Source organism: Papaver somniferum, chromosome 8 (genome assembly GCF_003573695.1).
Source record: "Papaver somniferum cultivar HN1 chromosome 8, ASM357369v1, whole genome shotgun sequence".
NCBI lineage: Eukaryota > Viridiplantae > Streptophyta > Magnoliopsida > Ranunculales > Papaveraceae > Papaver > Papaver somniferum.
The window spans coordinates 14368860-14392743 of record NC_039365.1 but is presented as its reverse complement, the minus strand read 5'-3'; the positions used below and the strand labels follow the sequence as shown (position 1 = coordinate 14392743).

At 35.0% G+C, this 23884-nt stretch overlaps 1 protein-coding gene across 1 annotated transcript; it reads left to right on the top strand.

The window, feature by feature from the left end:
* The first annotated feature begins 5487 nt into the window (after positions 1 to 5487).
* Positions 5488 to 22549, top strand: LOC113305134. The gene is made up of 9 exons (XM_026554234.1): positions 5488 to 5613; positions 20011 to 20089; positions 20189 to 20646; positions 20789 to 21254; positions 21473 to 21701; positions 21883 to 21955; positions 22045 to 22156; positions 22317 to 22371; positions 22468 to 22549. The coding sequence occupies exons 1-9, from the start codon at positions 5488 to 5490 to the stop codon at positions 22547 to 22549; spliced, it is 1680 nt and encodes a 559-aa protein (XP_026410019.1).
* Positions 22550 to 23884: the final 1335 nt, after the last annotated feature.

Sequence of the window (23884 nt, the reverse complement as noted above, 5' to 3'; positions counted from 1 at the left end):
AATCAATTCTACACGTTACAACCAACAAGAAGATGTTGAATTGTTGATATTAAGCAAGATAATATGATGTATGTTGAATTGATGAATTCTAAGGTGATAGTATGTGTGAGCAGTACTATAATATCAGGTAAGATAAAGTCAAAGACAATTTAAGGTCAGATTTGATATTTTCTTTTAATTAATTCTACCAATTCACGAGATTCTTGGCCAAACTGGCTAAGAACAATCATGATCAATACTAAGAACCTAGTTGGCGGTCTCATAGATGTAACAATTTCCTCTTTTACATTTTCCCCTTTTCTTCGAGGTGCTCATTCACCTGTCTAATAGATTCTTTTTACCTTACTCCAGTTAGTGAATTATAGTATGTGCCAAATTTATGTTTATGGTAATGGTCATAAGGTTGTCTTTAGTGTGCTTGTGAATGTTTTTTTTATCGGTAAAGATAATTTATGTTGGACTTGAGTTTTTATGTTATTCTGAAAGAGTGATTATTAGCAAAGTGTATGAAAAAACACTACATTCCCAAAATAACTCCCCAGAAGGCAGACAATAAATCGGTTTGGGAAAATTGTTCAGCCGTGATGCAGCAAAAAGTAAATCATGTGAGAGAGCGATTTTTGTGTAGCTTCTTCACATGGTCTATTATGGTATCATCAAAAGATCAGTGGGTTTATGAAATGGTATTAAGTTTTCCTAATTATATTAATCAAGAAGTTTTTTGAATATGTTCGGAAGCATTTAGCCTTTGCCCTACCACACCAAATCAATAATTTCTATCATACCCAGTGCATAGCATGCATAAACAATCAATATTCTTATTTAAAATTGTTGTCGACGAATAGATTCACTTATGTTTATTGGGAAATTCTTTAGGTACCATCCAAGTGATGGTTGATTCCCAGGGTTATGTTTCTTCCCTTGGCACTAAGTGTACATGCTGTGAATTTAAGAAAAAGTCGTGTTGTTTAACTTATATTATGCTTATATTATTTAATTTTTATCTTCATCACGACATGGTGTTGAAAAAGAATATGTACACTTAAGTTACGATTATCAACATAGTTTCTGATAATTTTACCATTTGTATAAACCCACGTGTATACAGTTATACTTTTGTCACAAAAACAGTATTCCCAATGTATTTTTTGATATTACCTATTATATATATTCTTTGCCCAATGTTTTTTTAAGCGTGGCAAAATTCAATAATGTGAATTTGTATATCTTGGTATTTATTAATCCTTTTGCAATATGAAGCTTAAGTTTAAGTCGTGGAAACTTTCAATTAAATGGATTTCACTGCAATAAGTATAATAATCAAATTTAGGTTTAAATCGTGATAATTTTGAATATCAGTAATAATTATTTTATTTTATTTTATTTTTTTGTAGAAAGTGAGCTAAGACTCATACACAACTTTGGTCGGTAGCCTAGCAACAAGATGAACTCCAACACCTTTTTGAATAGCTACACCCAATTTATGAAAAATGAAACTACCTAAATCAGTACTGACATCATTACTAACTAAATAATTTTTCAAACGATTAAAAAAACACAAAGTATCATCATCGAGTTATCCCAAAGTAGAGAAAGCTAAAACACCCAAACCATAGCCGTGTGAAACACACTTATCCAAGTATTTAGTGCGTTTTCAGGAAACAACATTCGAAATAGCCTTGCCGGGGACGAAAGCACGAACACCTTCTCCAGTGAAGGCTGATACACCTGTGACATCCATACAAACATCCTTGCCATTATCCCAATTTAAAACAAGAATTTCCGCGGGATGTAAGTCTTTGCCATCATCGGAAAAAAATCCAAGAGCAACTTCCTTGCGTGCAGGCACACCAGCTTTGTAACAAATGTCGACGACTACATCACGAACTATGTCATGTCGAAACTTGATTCCAACATCCTTAGCACAATGGAGCGCATGATCACCGAAGATATCCATAGGTCTGTTACAACAAGAGCACGACCCATTCTCCATGAACAAGGGGATCCCACTAATGGGCACAACCATCAAATAATCTTGTGCATGTTTGACACTGTTACATTGCCACATAATGGAATCTCTCGCAGACATAGAAAATTGGTTTGGGATTTGCTTCTTAACTAGAATGTAGACCACATACTGGATGAATTTCTGAAGAGCCAGCTGATAAGCAGAGCCTTTGTCCGAGGAGAATAAGTTTCCAAGTATTACCTTTTGCACGGAACCAGTCTGGCTTTGAGACGCAAGGTAACAATAGGCGCTAGTATCATCCATAGTATAAATACCCAAAACACCATCTTTGATAGGCAAGGTAGCTAATCTCTGCTGCAAAGCCCCAAAACCTGCTCCATCCCCAGTGACCAAAAGTCTTAGATAACGAACCAAGTGATCATCAAAAAGACCACTGGCTTGTTGAAGAGCTGCAGAATTGGTAGTACTATTGCAAAATATAAACGAGATACACCATTGCAATTGCGAAGTAATAACATCTCACTTTGAGGATCCTTGAGTTTCTTTATGGCATTCATTAGTTGAACTGTCTTGTTCACCCTGCTCAAAACCATATCACTTATAAAAATTCAAATCTAAACTCACCGGTCCTCCCAAAAGTTTAACGCCATTAGTAGGTCTACCAATATCGGGGGGAAATACACCTTCAACAGTTCTTCTAGGATCAATAGAAGGCCAAAATACCTCTGTTTCTTTATATTTAAATGCAAACCCCTACTTGGACCTTCGTTTTCTATTATGCTCAAAGTCTTGGCCACCTCAAGTGTATCACCAATGATAGTACCATCATCAAGGTACCAGGAATGTAAATAAAGTTTGCCCCTGGAAGCAATAGACTTCGCAAGGGGATGAAGAGTCAATGCAAACAGCAAAGGACCAAGGGGGTCACCTTGCTGGACACCGACTGCAGACGACAAAATATATTGATCGTAATAAAGTCTAGCAGGCCTTGAGTAGCAAAATTCAACCCAACGAGAAATACCTGGACAATGGAGGTGAACTTCGTTGATGAGATGAGAACGACTCACCATGTTGAAAGCATTAGAGAAATCAATAAGCAGCATTGACATCTTGTCTGAGTGACCTTTCAACTCTAGAAGTCCATTTACAGCGTGTAAAATACTCTCACCTCCAACTGGCACACCAACACCAAATTGGTAATCCCCCAAATAAGAACCCATGTCCTTGTCAACTGAAAAAGCAGCCACCTTAGAAACAAGCCTTCTCCAAACAGTACCAACCGCAATTCTCCTAATACCACCATCGGGTTTAAGTAATGGAGTTATGGGTGCACTAGCTATGAACTCGCCTAAACCATTTGGGCATTTCCCCGCAAACCAAAGGTTGACAACACCTTTAATTGAGTAAACCAAATCATCCGTGACTGCCACTGCTGCACCACTCAACACATCACATAGGTGTTGTTGAGTAAACCAAATCATCCGTGACTGCCCTTGCTGCACCACTCAACACATCACATAGGTGTTGTGCACGTAGACCGTCACGGCCACAAGAGGCTAGGTACCTTTTGGAAAGCTCTTAATATCACCAAGCACCTTATGTGAATCTACAATGATGGGATCAGTATTGACAACATCGCAAGAGACCGAAGGTGGAGGAGTTTCTGGATGTTTCAGCTGCAATTTTGAATAGGTATGCTCATCACAGGGGGCAACACCGTTTGAAGATAGAACCCGAATAGCTGTTGTAAAATGACCGCAACTCATTTTCTTACGACAGGCATTCATGTTAGCTATTTCTTGTTTCTTTTTAACGTCCTGTTTATTAACTACACGACTGGGAAGTTGCAGTAAATTGATAATCAGCGTATAACATCCATTATCCTCCTTCCAAACAGCAAGACCGTTGTTGATAGCCGCGACTTGAAGTCGCTTTCTATTTCCTGACCTCTCTTCAGCTGTGGACTTTGGTTTGTACAAAGACGGAGTACAGATTGGGAGGAGAAGCAGTTGCACCCAAGAAGACTGGTTAGCGGGATTGGCTAACACTTTGTCGAGGCAGGCTTTCAAGGTCCTCGAAAATATGAGCCTACACTGGTGAGGTATACAGGTGACGGTAGTTGTCTGTTTTTGCAGAGCAGCATTCAGGAGTTTAGGGGACAGGGAAGCAAGTTATGTTTCCTTCTCAATCACCTTCCTAACCTCAGCAGAAACAATACCAACACTCGTAAACCTAGCTGGCTTAACCAACCCATGAATGAGAAAGTCCACAACAGATCCATTGAGAGTCCCTGGAATTACATCACCATGAACAACCCCTTCCCGACCTTTACATGGCATCCTCCAGGCGTCAAGATGCAGGCACTGGCAGCAGAACCACATATGAAGTTGCATAAGTACTGCCTCCAAAGCACAATATACATTCAAATCAGTGGAGATTAAATCTCTGCATCTGTTCCTGCTGTCGTCCGAGGAGAAGTGTCTGTCATGTAAATTCTTCAGAAGAGAACCCTTAGCATACCCCCTGCCATTCACACCATCCTGGCATCCATGAAAGCTTTTAAAGGGGCTATGATAGTATCGGTCATTTGGTGCAGCACCGTCCACGAATTGAGAAGATGAAGATGACCCATTCAGCGGTGTATGAGTAGATGGCAGCAGGAGGCTACAGGTTGAAGACCTGGATTTTCTTGGCATGTATTCACAACACAAGACTGAAGAACCATAACAGACCACCGTGTAAACCCTAAAAGAAAAAGAAAAGAAAAACACGGAAAAATTTGGAAAAACAGCGAGAAAAGGGGAAAAGAAAAACTCAAAAACGATTAAAAAAAGCAAAGAAAGGAATGAATCCATTAAGAATCCGATGATTGAAACTGACTTTCAATCGTCAATGAAATTGATGGAAGGGAAGACATTCCACACATGTCTTTAAAAACAATAGATGGTAACTATACCTCAATTATAATGAGTATAGTTTCTAATTTAAACTTACTTTTTGGTTCTCATGTTTATTTAGACAAGACCTAGACAATTTAGAAGAAACTAGGTCCTTTTCAATTCTCATGCATGGATGGTTTGGGATGAATATGGTGAATAATTTGGTAATTGACAACCAACAACCTTTGAAAATCCTTTCCATGTTGACTATAATTGAAACAATAACTGTGAAGCTGTTTGGTACAGCGATATGTTTTTTTAGTTTACAATTTATATGCAAAACATTTGGCTATAAAAATAAACAAAATTTTGGTTGGTGCTTTTAGTTGCTATTGTCAACGGTATACAGAATACACGTATCTAGAACTGATATTCGATTATGGGTTAAATATTATAACACAAAATTCTTAGATATGTAACTTTATATTTCATTCACACTTTCTCCATTTGCAAATCGTTTATAAATATAACAAACTTTAATTACAAAAAGAAAAATAGTTTAAATACTAAAAGGTATCATGCTTTCTAATCTATCAGAAATAATGGGACTAATCAAGATTCTTTTTTGAAGATTGTTAAATGGATATGGGTAATGGGAGACCCTCCACACCAATTGACAACTCTCATCATACTAGTTATAGTAAACTATGTAATGTATTTACTTATATATGCGAGTCCAAATTTGTGCGCGCTCTTAAAACCAAGGTGCACGTTACGGCTCCCTTCATTCGGTTAGATTTCTTTTAAGTGGTTTTGTTTTCCCTTACATTTTTTTTTGTTTCCTAAAATTACGTTAAAAATTAAATCCGCCAAAATCTATTGAATCTTCATTTTTCTCTTTCTTCTTTTTCTCTATATTATTTCTTATGATTTGTATTCTGATTTTTCTGGACATTAACACAGTGATGCGGTTGAGGAAAAAGAAAACAGTTCTCGTGTAGAAACTCAATCAATTACCTAGTTCATGACAGCAAGGATTTCTAATAAACGTTCGCCGATCAAAATCTTTTGTTCATAATTTCATTTCATCAAAATGAAAATAATCAAAGATATGTAAATTTTTAATACTAACTAATGGTCCTAATCAATTCTAAATAGTCATAATCCTCTTTTATGTAACCAGATCCAATATAATCAAATTTTAATCCCTAAACTAGAATCATCAACATCATCACCATTCTTAATAATAATACCAACAATAACATCAAGAAGTCCCTCAACATCTCGTAAAAGATGAATTTTCTGATGAATGATCTTGAATTAGACCATTAAAAGTATGAAATCTTGACTGTGTAAAATTTGCATAGTTGCTGGATATATGTTACCATTTTCTAACCATTTCTGTATATGATTAATCAACACTTCCTGTTGTTGCTTCAAAGAAAAAAATAATAGCACTTCCCGGTTTTTTGTAGCAAAGATTGATTCCGAAGGAGATAGAAAGGCGAGAGAAGAAAAGGTGATGGAAGTTGTCTTTATTTTTAGAAATTGATTTTGAGAAGGAAAACAGTTGGGAAAAACAAAAATATAAACCACCAGAATAAAATCTGGAAAAATAAAGACAGCTTTAATATGCACCTCGGTTTTAGGGCATGCACGAATTTGGACTCTATATATACTATACTTATAATACTTATATACTATACTTATATGGGAGGGGTGAGGGAGATACGTTCCCTACAAACAGGGCTAGCATTCTTTCTATGCTTAACTATGTACTCCAATTGTAAGCAGTCCCTGTGGGCTGAATGCCCACAGAAAGGAATGTCACTAAGAATATCCCCAACTTGGTAATCCACCAGGAAAAACACACATCTATCGTTTTCATTGCCAACCTGTGAAGTTGAGAGGATATGTGTAGGAAGCACGAGTTTACCGTATACTAAATCCCTGATTGTCTGTCTATGGTGATAAATTAACCCAGCTATGAAAAATGCAAAGAACAAGAAACCTTAGAGCACTGCCCACCCGTATTCACGGAAGAAATCTGCAACGGGTGATGAATTACCTGTTGAAACGAAAAAGAAAACTAAAATTCAATCCCAAGCCCACTATCACTTTCAGTACCAAAACTCAAATCAAACCTAACATATAAACAACATAGGTTGATTTTAATCTTAATTATTAACATAAATTGTCTAAAACATTCTTTTCAATTTCAACAACATAGAGAATTATCAAGATACTAGAATACATTGCAACATCAAACCGTAAGGAGAACCTAGAAAAAAATAGGCTAAATATCGTAATCTCAAAATCGATAAGAAAACTACACAAACAGATGCCTAGAAAGGGAGAATAAATAGCAGAGAAACATGCTTAAAATTTTTCCTCTTCTGGTAAAGTGAACACTTGCTTATACCCGAAATAAAGATTAAAAAACCTCATATGCAGCAGATTCAAAGCAAAGCATTTACACATTTGGTCAGTATCTTCTGCTAAGCTATAGTTTTCACTCCTATCATAGTAGCCCACCCACAAGTGTTAATTACTGATACATTCTTATTATTTCAAACTTGATATGCTGGAATAACTACAGAGCTTTCTAGATCTCTAATTTCCCAACACACCCAAGCACACACATAAGAAAAAGTAAGGACATGCATTATTGTTTTAGAACATCAAAATTTAAAACATCTTGTTGAGTATGGACTATAGAGCTTCTTTAGTTGAGCATGAACATCTTCATCACCCACCTGTGACGCTAAGTAGAAAAGAGCGGGAAGCACAATTTTACCATGAGAAAGTATTACTGTTAATATTTATTTCTTTTTAGGTTTGAAGCACTCGTCATAAGTTATTCATATTACTAACAACAATCATCTTGTATGGATAAGATAAGAAACACGGTAGCTCTATCAAAATTTCATATTTTTCATATGTAATTCATGTGGTACTTATTTAGAATATGACATACATATCATTCGTACGGTAGGTTTTGCATTTAAAAGCGTAAAATACTGTATATATTATAATTGTATATGAACAATGCTTGTTCTATAGGTTTTTCCTTTGTTGAGTTTCTTATCACGATTTAGTTTTATGGTTACAAATTTGTTGGAAGCTCCTAATTTCTTTTACCAAATGTTAATTTTCTCCTTTTCCAATTTATATGCGTATATATAATAAATTATGAAAAAAATGATCCCTAATTGTTATTTTTTTCCACGGGTCTTGTATATGTTAAGGATGACTAAGAAATAAAAAAAAAATGTGTAGTATGTTAAACGATTATGAAATCGCCAAAAAAAAAAAAATCTCCACAAGAAATGTTGATTGGAAATTATGAACATCGATGGTGTTTACCTGCTTGTATAGAAACCATAGTACTTATGCAACATCTTGCTTTGTAAAATTTATTGGATATAACTTCATCTTTGCAGAAGCAACTTCATCAAAAAATGGTTCCTTAATAGATAACAAACATAAGATTTCTTATTTTTCCTATAATTATGTTGCAACTTATTAATTGACATAAATTTTCCCATCGTTATTCAACAACCTATTCAATGTAGGTATGTGTATAATACCCATATTTTTCGCACGACATGTGCTCAAAGATGCGTCATTGAATAACAGGAAGCTTTCATTTCAAGCTTGTGTTGCGCATTCAGGGCATGTTGGCACAAAACTGAAATTGTACCACTATGGTGCATTACGCCAGTGGCCAAGAGATAAAATGCATCATTATGGTGAACTTTCGCTAATTGAGCATTGACCGAGAATTGGTAAAAATGCATCACCATAGTGCATCATTCAGATTAATATGTTGTCGCGAAAGCAGGTGGAATCGGCCTATAACAAACTGATGAGGTATCAACTCGCAAATAATAATTTCTACTTATCTTTATACCAACAAGAAATATAACGACAAGCACATTCGGTCCTAAGGGAGGTATTGAGATAAAGTTGTTATAAAAATATTCTAAGCAAAAATAATTGTGATTTAAAAATTATGAAAATTGTAAAGTTGTATTCAAATATGTGATAAAATTGATTAGTTAAGGAATCGGTCTCGACACGAAACATAAACCAAATCGACATATAGATATGTTCTTCGCATTATCTCGTTACTAACAATCCTAGAATAATTAGTACGCTTAACTATTCCATTACTATCGCCTAAGTTCACCGAACACAGAGGCGCTCGACTACTTGATTCTATTTATTCAAGATACTTAGAAGCGCGCTCTCTAGGTATGACTTAATCAAGTTCTATAAGTTTTATGAGATAAGATTGTTGTTAGAGCATTGCTCGGTCGAACTCACAAGTGTTGCTATATAAAGCTTGTTTTCAAATTCAGTTGATAAAAACTATATTTTCATTTCTATCTAGTCTATAATTAGTCAAGTCTCGGATTAGGATGGAAGTGAGTAGTTGAGAATCGGACATCACTACGTTCTACCGTTTGAAGGCGAAGATCAACCGAATCTTTTGGAGAACTTCCTCAACAAAAGATAAGTGAAGAATGAACCACATATTTCTCAAGTTATATTATCATTTTATCTATGAGACGTTGTCGTATGACTAATTAGACTAATTTTAAACATAACAAGAATTTCGAGTCAAGTTTATCTTGGTAATTAGTTCTCGAATATATATAACTAAGCTTAATGAACATTTGTCAGACTACATTGTTTTTCCACTGACAGATCTCTACTCAAACATCCCATAATATCCAACAACAACAAGTCATTCCTCAACTGAATTTCATCTTGAAAACTTTACCAAAACGTCATTCATTTCGAACCCAATTCTGTTAGAGCACTGCTCGGTCGAACTCACATGCGTTTCTATCTCAAGCATGTTTGTCAAGTTTAGTTGTCAAAACTATATGTCTTGATTTATAGACTACTTATAGATAAGTCTCGGTTTAGGACATATTAGTGTAGTTGAGATCCAGACTCCATGGCGATTATGTTACGAAGACGAAGAACTACTCGAGGAACCAGTGGAACTTCATCCGACTAAAAGGTATGTGGAGACTTGAATTTATCTATTACTCAAAAGTCTATCTCTCTATCTCCTACTCTTGAGACAAAGTCGTATAAGTATGATAGTTTTCATACATACACATTTGCTATTTCGAGCCGAGTTTACTCGCCTATCCGTGACAAAAGTCATGACGACGTTTTAATCTTGCAAATAGATTTGATGACGATAGTCGTGAATAACGATTGTTATAACATTATAGAAGAATGTTTCAATGATTGAAATTTAGAGTTGAGATTATGTAACCAACTATGGATATAAGAATATATAGTGTGTTCACACATTAGTGTATAAATTCATATGTCGGAAACCAATTGTTTGCACTTGTGCATGCGACATGGTAAAGGAGACAGGTTGGGTATGCGTACCCGTACCCGTACTGGCGGAAGTTTTCTAACCGAAAATTTCTGCTGGAGTTTGTAGTTTACAAACTGGAAAACCAATCACCTTACGGGTACTCACGGAAGTTTTCGAACCGAAAATTTCTGCTGAGTTTCTAAACTCAAATCCGGTTAGCTAAGGTACACGTACCCGAACGCGTACTCAAGGTAGTTATTTCTCAAATCGGAATTTCATGAAGTTAGAACAATAAATCAATAAGGAATGCAATCTTTCCAAAGCGTGGCTATATTGTTCATGAATTGATTCAAGTGAATCAAACTGATTTTGTTTCAATTGTGTTTATGAATAAAGACCTAAGCAATTGAACAACTCTATCAACTAGTTCTTATGAATCATTTGAACTAGTTATGAGAAAGATGAATATGGTTGATATGAAAGTACTCATATGGATAACCTCGGTTAACTATTTGTGAACCAACCAAGTGTACACGTTTAGGTACGGTTACTCAAACCTAAATGAAACACATTTCATTTGTATATGACAAGATAAGTTTTCATCTAACGGTTAAAAGATATTAGCTTGGAGAAATCAGGTTTTTCATCTAATGGTGAATATTGAATCCTTTGTTACCAAGGTAACTTAGATTGCAAACCCTGATTTGAAAACTATACAAAGGTGAAATCTAGCAACTGGAAAAACTAATCCCCACACCTCTTGTGTGATACTAGTTAGTTTGCTAGATTCAATTCTCCTTTAACCTTAGGTTTCTTCCCGAGACCCTGTAGGTTAACGACTGAAAGACTTCATTGGGATTGTGAAGCCAGACGAAACTACTTCTCTTGTAGTTGAGCGATCTGATCTTTCCATTTTATATCGTATGAGTTCAATTGAATAATTGACTTGAGATTATATCTTCGATAGGGCAAGATAAAAAGAAATCACAAACATCTTCGTCTCATCGTTTGTGATTTCGCAACATCTTAATTCGCTACCGTATGATTAAGATTGTTGTGAGGTGATTGATAATACTAGGATGTTCTTTGGGAATATAAGTCAGGATTATTAATTAGTTCATGTTCACCTTGATTTTTAGTTCAATGCAAAAATCATAATAGAGTTGTTGTAATTAATTAATAAAAATATATCACTTTTACCGAAACAACGACTTCCTCCATAGCCCCAAGGATTGGGTTTCGCTCCGCATATTGGAAACACACTCAGAATAATTTTTCATTGCTCAAAAGTGTTTACAAGTGATGAAATGGGAGAAAATAATGATTAAACCGGGATTGCTCTAAACGATACCCAAACTCTCCATCTCCTCACTGACACCCAAGACACTCTTATTTATACCGTGAAGCCAATCTTAGGTTGACAATCATCTCAATTACTCCAAAAGATCTTTGCAGTTAATGAAAGTATTTCACGGAAATATTTCCTCTCCATTTTCACACGTCTTCTGAGTTGTATGGTATATCCAAATATTCTCATTTAATTGAGCCAAATAATGAAGAGAATATCTTCAATTAATTCCGTGAATAATTCCTTCCCTGTTTTCGAAAATATCCAAAAGTATACGATTTCCTTCCATTCAAGACACGTACAAAATCTTATTGTCATGGTAAGAAGATAATCATGTCTTAAAGACACAAATATCCCCATAATATCATGACCAGAATCTCACACAGTTGAGATTTCTTTTCCCGCCAAATATCTTTCCCGTGAAGAAGAAGATGGGTGCCCCCTATCCGGTCCTGGGGTGCGAATAGCAGATGCCATGAGGGGTGTCTCTGATCAGCTGCTTGGGGTGCAAATATCCTTTGGGTACCCCTTATCATTTGGGCGCCCCTTATCCACAAGTGAGAGTCTGAATAACACGTTCCTTTCGGTGCTTTAGACGACTTTTCAAGCCGATTTTTCCAAGAATGTTTATTTCCAAAAATACCTAAAAACACATAAAATACCATAATAAGTACAAAAATTGAGTACCAACAATACATGAAATTAAGGACAACGTAAATACAAAAATGTGTCTATCAATAGGGAAAGATAAAAAGAAATCACAAACATCTTCGTCTCGTTGTTTGTGATTCCGCAACATCTTAGTTCGCTACCGTATGATTAATATTGTTGTGAGGTGATTGATAATACTAGGATGTTCTTCGGGAATATAAGTCACGATTATCAATTAGTTCATGTTCACCTTGATTTATCAAAAGACGAAACAAAAACTCTTAGGTCTATCTGTGGGAGACAGATTTACCTATCATAGACTTTTCTGTGTGATACAGATTTGTTTATTTAAATCTCCGACTTTGGGTCGTAGTAACTCTTGGTTTTGGGTGAGATCAGCTAAGGAAATCAAGTGCGTAGTATCCTGCAGGGATCAGAGACGTAAGGAGCGCAACTGTACCTTGAGTGTGAAATTGATTAGGGTTCAACTACAGTCCATACTGAAGTTAGTTTGTAGTAGGCTTGTGTCTGTAGCGGCTTAATACAGTGTAGTGTTCAATCTGGACTAGGTCCCGCGGTTGTTCTGCATTTGCGGTTTCCTCATTAATAAAATTTCTGGTGTCTGTGTTATTTCTATTCCGTATTATATTTTGTTATATCATTGAAATATCACAGGTTGTGCGTTAAGATCAATCAATTAGAATATCCAACCTTTGGTTGTTGATTTTATTGATACTTGGATATTGGTCTTTGGTACCATCCAAGTTATTATCCTTGTATTTGATAAAAACTCGCAGATTTCTATTCGCTTGAGTAAAGATCAAATCAAGTGAGACAGATATTAACTCCTCGATATACTTTTCTCTAGATTGAGTCTAATTGTCTAGTTGATTCTCTAGAAAGTATATTGGAGTTAGTCCATACAGATTGTTAATCGAAATATTGGGTGTGGTTGTTTTACCCCTACTTTTTCAAATTCAACATGCAACTTGGGCCATTGATTAACCTCATACTCAACAGATTCATGGAGTTAATAAATAAATTGACATCCATTTAGACAGAATAACTAGCATCACATTAGTTCTTCCCATTCTTTTTTACTGGGCCAAGATTCGTCCCTAAAACCATCAGCTCCATCTCCTTGTTCTTTTTCGAAAACAGCCACCAGAAACTATCATTTAAACAACATAAAACCTGTTTCAAGCTTTTATTTTAATAAAAGAGAGATTAAGGAAAGATTTAATGTGATGAAGGAGTCCTATCATTTACCTCGCTTAAATAAGGAAATGAATAATATTTCTTCTCATGTTTTTTCTTTGATGAAGGAGTCCTATCAAAACAAGAGTAAACTCCAAAAAAGTACATTTATAAAAAAAAGAGATCTTTATACTCGAATCCATCTTTATCACTCCTCTTTATCTTCCAAGAAATTTAAATCATAACAACCTAAATTAGTTACGAAATTCACTTTTTTCCATTTCATTTTTAGTGTTTGGGTTTGTGACCAATTGAAATAGAAGATGGGTCAGATGATACCTCATCAGATGGTTGTATACGAAAGATGGTAGTGGTTTATGTCTTGAAACTTTAAGAATTCTGCCACAAATCCCACCACTTACAAATCCAGTTCACTACCCAATTTAATTGTAGCAGCAACATGTTACAGCTGAAATACAACTCAAGAACTTGATCCATATCTCCTCCAAGTCGAACCAATTCAGCCCCAAAACTCCATAATTTTGAACCACTTTACACTCCTCCTTGTTGGTTGTGAGAACAACTCTCGACCCTTGATGAATTCTACCAGTTCCATGGCTAGGTCGATGGCTATGGAAACAGAAACCCAATCTCCCTTCTCCTCCTTTTTGTTAACTGGTGACGGAAGGAAATGAATCTAATTTTCATTCTCTTCTCGGATTTTGAATTTCTATGGAAACTTAAATTTTATTTCTTTGCTAGCACACATGTGGAATATTCATGTGCCAAAATACTCAATATATTTCTTCAAGCAAGGCTGCAGGTTTATAAGTGTTTTAGCCCGTGAAATGGACAGATGACCGACCACCCAATACTGCCACCACACAAGCTCCATTCTGGTGTCACCAAATTATAACTATGATAGGAACACGTCTTGGGTCCTCACTTCCTTCCTTTTTGAAACTTCAAGCCGTTATACCTAAAAAAAAAGTAGAAAAGATGCGTAATATATATAGTTTCAAGAAAACTATGAAAAAAGTGTACGAAATCATTATAAAATATGAGTGTTTTAGACACCTATCACAAACGTTTCCCCATTTTTATTTGTAGATTTTAATAAGACATTTATAGGGAGAGGTATTGGTTGAAGGTGCATTAAATAGAAATGCATCCTTCAATTATAAAGCTTATATGGTGAATCTTATATGATGTGAAAGCATCATCATGATGTGTTCGTTAATTGAGAGAGCTTCATAGTGTGTAGACATCCTCGTTGTTGCGTTGCAAAACCAAGAATGCATTATTATGATGCATTCCGAAGGAAAGTTCAATGATGTCAGTCTTGTGCCTCACTTGCAAAAGACCCTTTGGCATATGCGGACTCGGGTTTGCTTAGACTTGCAACATGAGTTTGCTTTAGTTGCCAGTCTCTAACCGGATTAACTACGGTTGATGCACCATTGACATGAAAAGTGCATTCTATCAGCTCAATGCCGAAGTGAAGTACGTAAGAAAGCTGAAAATAGGCTTGGAATACGGCCTATGTGCAAGTTTAAGACATGTCTTATGCATGAACAGGACTCGGAAGTCAGTATGCATCATTATTAGCATTTATGGCCTTGCACCAACGACGAAATTAGGGGAGGCTAAGGTGGGCTTTAGGCTTTAGCACACCTCAATTTTGTTAAAATTTGTTTTAAACCCTTGTAATTTCCTCAAAATTTAATTTTACCCCACCTAGATTAGCCTATTACTAATAAAAAGAATAATCCATCGTTCTAATCTGCTTAGATATAGTACACAATATTTATCTTTCTTAAATGTTTCTTTTCTTCAAAATCTACTAGAATTGTTCGATCCAGGCACCTCTTAAAAAATGAAAATCAAAATTTTATCACAAAATTGGTTAAAAAGACCAAAATCAACAATTTCTGGGTGAAATTGACAGTTAGATTTTGATACTGTTTAAATGGACAAAAATGTAAAAATAGGCAGGATGTAACCAGTTTCATCATGCCCATTTTCAAATATTTTTTCTTATTTTTAACTTACACAGGATATATCCAGTTTCATCCTTCTTATTTTTTAAATTTAAGCTAGGATGAAACTGGATTCATCCTTGCTATTTTTTTTTTGGCCATTTCACCCAAACTATTTTTTACTCGTCCATTTGAACCGTGATTTAAAAATATTTGGACAAATGATCCATTTTCTGAAATTTTATCGGTTGTCGCAAGTTCTCTGCTCTCCAACAATGATCGTGCATGGTCAAGCGGCATAAGCTGAAATTTGTTTACCACATATTGTTGTCAAGTTCCAAACCAACAAATTGGAAGAAACTCCATGGTTTTTCACATATTGTGTGCTTTACTGGGCCATGAAGGGATGTTTCTTAATTTTCGTGAAAGCTGGGAAATGAAGTGTATAAATGATCGAACAATTACCATTTTTTGTGGTGTTTATAGAAAGAGTTATGTTCATGCCTAGAGCCGGAACCAGCAAATACTAGTGGGTCTTAAAAAAGTGCTGGGCCGCTGGAATCCATAGGCCCATCTCCAGTTGGCCATAAATCATACTAATATAGTATATGAAACTTTTTCGCAGTACAGTGGATGGCTGAAAAGAGTTTGCGAGTTCAACTCTCACACCCTGCATAAAAGGGGCTTCTTGTCAAGTACCCAATCAACAAACTGGATGCTCCATGGTTTTTTGCACATTTTGTGTGCTTTGCTTGAGACATAGTTGGGCATTTCTCAAAATGAGTTTTGAAGAAAAAATTTGTTGCTGCATTCCGACAAGGCCAAGGCCATTATAATTAGTACTAGCCGTAGCTGCATGGTAACTAATCCTGAACTATAAATAACTACTCCTAGATGAGAAATGTTATTCTCTGCCGATTAAAGTACTTTTTATTATCGATCACCGTCACAAGGTTAGTAACTGAAAAGTTTGGGTAAGAGCAATATAAACTCTCATCCCTAAATCAACTGTATTTATTAAGCCTTTGTGTGAGTAAACAAAGAAGCCGAGGGAGGAGCTAAAGTTTTTGCATCCGTGATGCTTCATCATCATCAATAAAGCACGTCTTTATTGGGTACGTTTTAAAACCTGTTTCATAAAGGGAAAAATTTGGTTTGGTCCTTTTTTAGGTGGGCTCATGTTTGGTTGGCCCTTTAGGAAAACGTCATTATTGTTTGGTCCATAATTATTTAAAAAATTAAACTGACAAAAGTACCCTTCCGTGTTAGTTTTTACTTATTCTCTTGTAGCAGTTCATTCCAGAAATAAAGTCCATATAAAAACCTAAAAAAAAAACAGAAATGAAGTCCATATAAAAACCTAAAAAAAAACAGACTTCATTCCAGAAATGAAGTCCATATAAAAACCTAAAAAACAGACTTCATTCCAGAAATGAAGTCCATATAAAAACCTAAAAAAAACAGACTTCATTCCAGAAATGAAGTCCATGTAAAAACCTAAAAAACAGACTTCATTCCAGAAATGAAGTCCATGTAAAAACCTAAAAAAACAGACTTCATTCCAGAAATGAAGTCCATATAAAAACCTAAAAAAACAGACTTCATTCCAGAAATGAAGTCCATATAAAAACCTAAAAAAAACAGACTTTATTCCAGAAATGAAGTCCATATAAAAGCCTAAAAAAACAGACTTCATTCCAGAAATGAAGTCCATATAAAACCTAAAAAAACAGACTTCATTCCAGAAATGAACTCCATGTAAAAAACAGACTTCATTTCTGAAATGAACTCCATATAAAAACATCATCATCTTCTTCGACGTCTTCAAAAGCAGCAGCAGCAAACATCATCGTCTTCAAAACAGCAGCAACATCATATTCATCATGTTCATCGTTTTCATCATCTTCAACAACAACATCAAACAACAAATACGAAAAAAGAACACAAAAACTACATCTAAAAAACATCATCATCATCATCTACCGCATCAGCAACATCATCTTCATCGTATTTATCATATTCAACAGCAGCAGTAAATCAATAAAAAACGAAAAAGAAACGCAAAAACTTCATCATCATCATCTTCTTTATCGCCTTCATCATCATCAACAACAACATTAGCAGAGGAAAAATAACCCAAAAACACCGTCGTTCATCATCATCTTCATCTTCTTCATCATGAGCAGAGAAAAAAAACGGGGGAAAGAAAAAAACTAGATTTAGAAATAAAGAAGGAAGAGAAAGTAAATCTGAAAATAAAGAAGAGAGAGAAAGAGAATATGAAAATAATATCTTCTCTCTTGATAATTGACTATATATATCCTAGGGTGACGTCATGGATTATGTAATGGTCCCAAAAGGGTATTTCTGCCACTACAAGATGACAATTACATCATCCATGACATCATCCTAGGACCAAACGATAATTTCTGGACCAAACTATAATTTATATTTTAAAAAAGGACCAAACAGACAGTTGACTGGGTCAACTGGACTAGACTCATCCTAATATATTATTCCTAGGACCATATGGTATTTCCTACTTCAATAAATTAAAGCTTCTCTTAAATGTAGCCCATGTTTTTATTAATCATAGGCCATTTAAAATAAGTGCTTTATCTAACCAAACAGACCTTTAAAATCATTACACATAGCCCATAACTTTATACATAATTATTACACATAGCCCAAAATATAGATGATCATCAAATCCCTAAATCAACGGCAAAAAGTTGATTATCTAATTATTCATAATTAAGTTTATGTAAGATATTTGACATGATTAATGTTTTTGAAAAATAATCAATATCCTCAATCAAATTTGGTGTAATTATGATTGAGAAAAAAAAATCATCCTAGAGAATTTCTTTTATAAATTGTGTTGATGTTGTTGTAGAAATTTTTTAATGGAACAATTAAAATATACATTCCCATTAATTTTAATATAATCATGATTAATAAAAAAGAATCATTCTAGAGAGAAGTAAGAAAAAAATTTAGGATTTATTTTGTTTTTGGGAAAAGTAAAAATTAGGGTTTTTTATTGTATATTAGTATTATAAAGGAACGATTATAACTAAATTTAAATATGATGAAGTACGATTAAAAAGAAGTTAGGGTTTATTTTGATTTTGAGTAAGATGAAAAGGTTAAGTTTAATTGTTAGTAAAAACTAAGACGTGTTTGGATTTTCATTTTAACTTATACTTTTTGGGTTATGGTTAATAAATAGTAAAAAATACTAGAACCACCCTATTATATGGGTTCAATATTTAGAAGCCCCACAAAATGGATCTTCCACTATCAACTCCATACTTTCAAATTTTGATATTTTTAGGCCCAAAACTTTTATTTTGGGGGCCAGGTTTTGAATTATTCCGGATTGCTGATGTCATCACATTTTTTAATAAATCTGAAAATACCAAAATTAGCCTCTAGTATTTATAGACGTTTTATGTAGTAACAAAAACAGAAAATCAAATCAATTAGTTTTTCAGCTCTCTTTCTCTCTCCTTTCGTTTATTTTTCTCCAGTAGCAGAATTAGGTTGATTTATTTTACAAAGAATCGTTGCATTGAAGAACAAGGATTCGTCAGTTTGTTGCTGTGTTGAAGACGAGAGGAAGAACAAGGATTCGTTATTGTTTTTCTAAATTTGTTGATGTTATTTACTGGATTTCAGATCTGACGAGATTGAGACAATGCATTGAAGAAAAACAAATAGGTATGTATCAATATATCTTTTTTGTTTGTATAAAATAGGTTTGATTCATTAGTTTTTCTCTCTTCAGTGTTGATTTTCGATTTTTGTTTGTTTTCTATTTTGTTAGTCTGAGAAGAGGAAGAAGTTGTAATAGAGAAATCAACATAGGTACGAATTGTATTTTCGATCTAGTTTTCAGTTCCATTGATTTCGATTTTTATGATTTGGATCTAGTTTTTTAATTTTTTTTGATTTTACTTGATACTGATTATGTGTTTGGTTGAAACTTACAACATATTTGGTTGATACTGAGAAGAGGAACAGAAAAAACATTGTTTCAGAAGACAGAAAACAACAAATCTAGGTACAAATTTTGTTTTGGTTTGATTTCAGATCTTTTTTCAATTTTTTTTAATTATTTGTTGTTCTTGCATGTTCGATCTGAGACTTTGTCGTTTACTTTTTGTTGATACTGAGAGGAGTATGAAGAAACAATTTTGTTTTAGAAGAACAACTTCAAATTGATTTAGACATGCTGTTTTTTTGTTACAGTATGTGTAACTTGAGGTTACACATATATATCTTGTTGTATTTTAAGCATGTGTACGGAAGATGCAGATATAATTTTGTTTCAGAAGAACAATAATTTTGTTTCAGAAGGAAAACAATTGATGTAGAGATGATGTTTTTTAGTTACAGCATGTGTAACTTTATTTTACACATAAATATCCTGTTGTATTTTAAGCATGTGTAACTTGGAGTTACATATATATGTCCTTTAGCATGTTTATTTGTAAACAGTTGTATCATTTGTATCTTTTACTCATATTTAGCTTGCCGCATAGAATATACTTCTCACGAGGGGGCAACGCCCCCGAGTGAATTGCGTTCGTTTTTTTATTTTGATATTTTTATTGTATGTTTGATATTTTCAGGTTGTCATGGATGTTGTTCGTATGGATGATGTTAGTTGCATTGTTGTTGTTCGCTACTTTTCAGATTTCATTACCATGCGTGTTAATACTGATATCAAACTTGATGAGTTTAAGGAACAAGTTTGCAGGGAATGGAAGCAATTTACTCCACTTGGTATTTCTTTATTCTTCCGAGAAGGTGGGAATGAATTTCCGCTTGACTGTTATTATTCGCTTCAAGCTCTTATATCCATCACAAACAGTAAAAAGAAGACCAGTGCTGATATTTTCTTGCAAAATGTTACTCATGTAGCCTCTTCATCTAGCTCTAGGGAAGATTCTTCTATTTATAATGGTTTTAGTACGTCTTCATCGAGAAATAATCGTACTGTTGCAATGTATTTGGAAGACAAAAACAAACCTACAAAACCTTTATTATCGGATGGTTGGCCCAAGGTTATTGGTGAGGTTAGTCATGTGTTTGTTGAAGGAGTTAAGAAAGTCAGGATTGCTTTCACCAAGTATCTTCTTCGCACTGGTTTCAACATGGTTGTAACACACAATGAGTGTTCTAGGTTCACGTCTAAGTGTGCAGATAGCAAATGCGGCTGGAAATTTCATGCAGCTTCTATTGATGAAAGGAACAAAATGTTTCAGGTAGCTTTTCTGTGTTCTGTCATCTTATGCTTAGCATATGTTATGTTCTGTTACAGTATGTGTAACTTTGGGTTACACATGATGTTTTTTGCACCATATTGTTTTTGGTTGATTTGTTTATATTTTGTATGAACCTCTTCAGGCCAGATCTTATAACCCTGAACACATTTGTGGTGCTGGTGGGCGCAACTTGAATAAAAAATACTCCATCAGCTTCACGTCTAGTTTGATTGAGGATGAAGTTCGAAAAAATCCTCACAAGAATCCTAGGCAGATTGCAGCTAATTTCCATACCAACTATGGGATTACCATGGAGTATTATCAAGCGTATAATTGTAGGGAAAAGGTTTATGAGACGATTTATGGAGAAGATGTGAAGTCTTACTCGCACTTGGTATGGTATATTGATGCTATAAGGGAAACCAACTCTGGAAGTGTGATAAAGTTTGAATTTGATCCTGCAAGGAAACAATTCCAACGGATTTTCATCGCACTTGTTGCATGCATCAAAGGGTACCGGTTTTGTCGCCCAATGGTATACTTGGATGCTACTTTCCTTACTGGTAGATTCAGAGGTTGCTTGATGGCAGCTACTGGGATCAATGGTGGTAAAGGTTTTTTTTTTAATGTTGTTTTTGGTTTTTGAACAACTTCAGTTGACAAATAACTGAGAGTTACACATTTGTTTACTCAGTGTGTAACTAAGAAAATAGCATTTGTAACTTTCAGTTACACATTTGTTTTAGCTTGTGTAACTTGTATTTACACATTGGTTTTGTTATGTGAAACTTATTATTTTTTCAATTCTGCACAATTTTTTTTGTAGGATTTTTCCCACTTGCTGCGGCACTAGTCGATTCTGAGAATGTCAACAACTGGGAGTGGTTTTTAAGTAATTTGACTGAAGTTGTTGGTGATGGGAGGCCAATCACCTTCCTTTCGGATTGCCATGAAGGAATCTTGCAGGGTGTTCCACTTGTCTATCCAGAATCGTTCCACAACTTATGCTACTATCATTTAATGACTAATATGCCCATCACTGGATTAGATCCTAGGTACACGCTTGTGATGTACCTTTTCAAAGAGGAAACATACGCACTCTCACATGAAAACCATGCCAAGGCCATACAAAAAATTAGAGATTTGAAATGCGGTGGCTGATTACATCGAGACCATCCCACCTGAAGCATATGCGAATGCCTTTTTCAAAGGTTGTCGGTATGGACGCACATCTAGTACTCTAGCAGAATCACTCAATAGCTGTCTTGTGGTTCACAAAAAGATGCCTGCATCTGCTCTTCTTAATCAGGTTAATTGAGTGTGTGTTTTTTGTTGTTGTTGTATTTTATTTATTGTTTTTTTTACTTTATGTATTCATAAGTTTTTTTTCCTTTTCAGATTGGGAAAAAAATAATGTGCTTGATGGCAAAGCATCGTGAAATTGGCGCTAATACGATGACTCCATTAACCCCTGAGTATGAGGAAAATCTTGAGGATATTCAAGATGAAGGTTTGGCTTGGGAAGTATTGGTTGCTAGTCCTACGTGTTTGAAGTTTTTAGCAAAAGGAGTCACATGGTGGACCTCGAACACCAGACTTGCACATGTCAAAGGTTTGGTTTCTTATGCTTTTTTTCTTTTTTGTATGTTTATTTTTTTGAAAGTTTACAGGATGTGTAACTTGTAGTTACAATAGACATATGTGTAACTGGAAGATACACATCATGTATATGCATATGTTACTAGCTGATTTTTTTGTGTTTTATGATTTCCTTGTGTAACTAGCCGAGTGTTTATAACCTTGCGTTTTCTTTTTTTGAAGGTGGCGTGTATACGGTTTCTCTTGTGCTCATGCTCTTGCATCCATACGGAAGATTAAACGTCAGGCTATTGATTTCATTTAACCTTATTTTACGAGCGACTATTTTAGGAAGACTTATCTGCATTGCATCTGGCCAATTCCCAACTACAACAGGCCTGTTGATATTGATAAAGATGACACCATCAACCCTCCTATCGTAAAGAAGCAACCAGGTAGACCCCCAGGAAAAAGGATTATAAGTAAACGTGAGAAGAAGGTAAAGAGGAAAGTTCATTGCAGCAATTGCAAGGAAGCATGTCACAACAGGGCAGGTTGCAAGAATCCTCCAAAGTACACACCCCCTAGCTTGAGTCTACCGAAGTTCATTTCTGAAAGTATTGATTTCACCTGTGGATTCTTATTTGTCTTGGATTATTTGTTTTTTAGTTTTCTTCATTTCGGTTCGCATGGACCAAACTTTTTTATTTTTCTGCAACGTTGATTATGTGCAAGGATTATTCATTCAGACTTTATATTTTTATGAGTTCACATGTGAAATGCATTTTACATTTTTGATTTATTGTGTATGTCTGATTAGTGGTCAAATGCTTGTGTAACTTTAGTTTACACTCAAATATATGGATGTGTAACCAGAAGTTACACTGCTACGAATGCATGTGTAACATTAGGTTACACATGATAAATGCATATGTAAACTCAGGTTACACCTTCAGTTACTTAACCTGTTGCATACTTTCTGAAACCTGTACACACAGCAGTAAAAGTTCTAACAAGATAGAAGTTTTTATCTCAATGAATTTCAATCCAAAAATATAGAAGTTTGCAAATCCAAGAACTGCTAAAATCTACTAACTGATGAAATTTAAAAGTTTTAACAACATATTTTGCAAGTCTAACAACTGCTTGTAGCTAACAACATATTTGCAAGTATAGAATTTTTTCTAATCCTAATGACTGCTTTACACATCTCTGGATGGATCCGAAAGAATCTTGTAAAGCATGCTTCCTCTCATGCGGTTTACCTTGTCAGCCAACCATTGCACCATACTTGAGGTTGGTTTTTTATCAAGCGGTTTATTCTTCATCCTGATCTTCATGTAAGTGCATACAAATAGAAGACAGTCAGGAATTGAACCTTGTGGGGGCGAAGGAAGTTTCCTGGATTTTTCATTCATCCCAAGAGGACAGCGGAGTGTCAATTCTGTAGTTATTGCAAATGCATATTTCTTGGCTTGGTGGAAGTGTTCATCCTTGAGTTACTTGACGTTTCACGAGTTCATGTGGGACCAAGGATTAGAGCTCCTCAAGTCATACTCCAGCAATGTGTAGTGTGTGTCATTGTTGCACATTGGGGAGAAAAGTCTGACTGCGCCGTCCTTGTACTTGTAATACTCCTTAACAAGCTTTGGAATCCAAA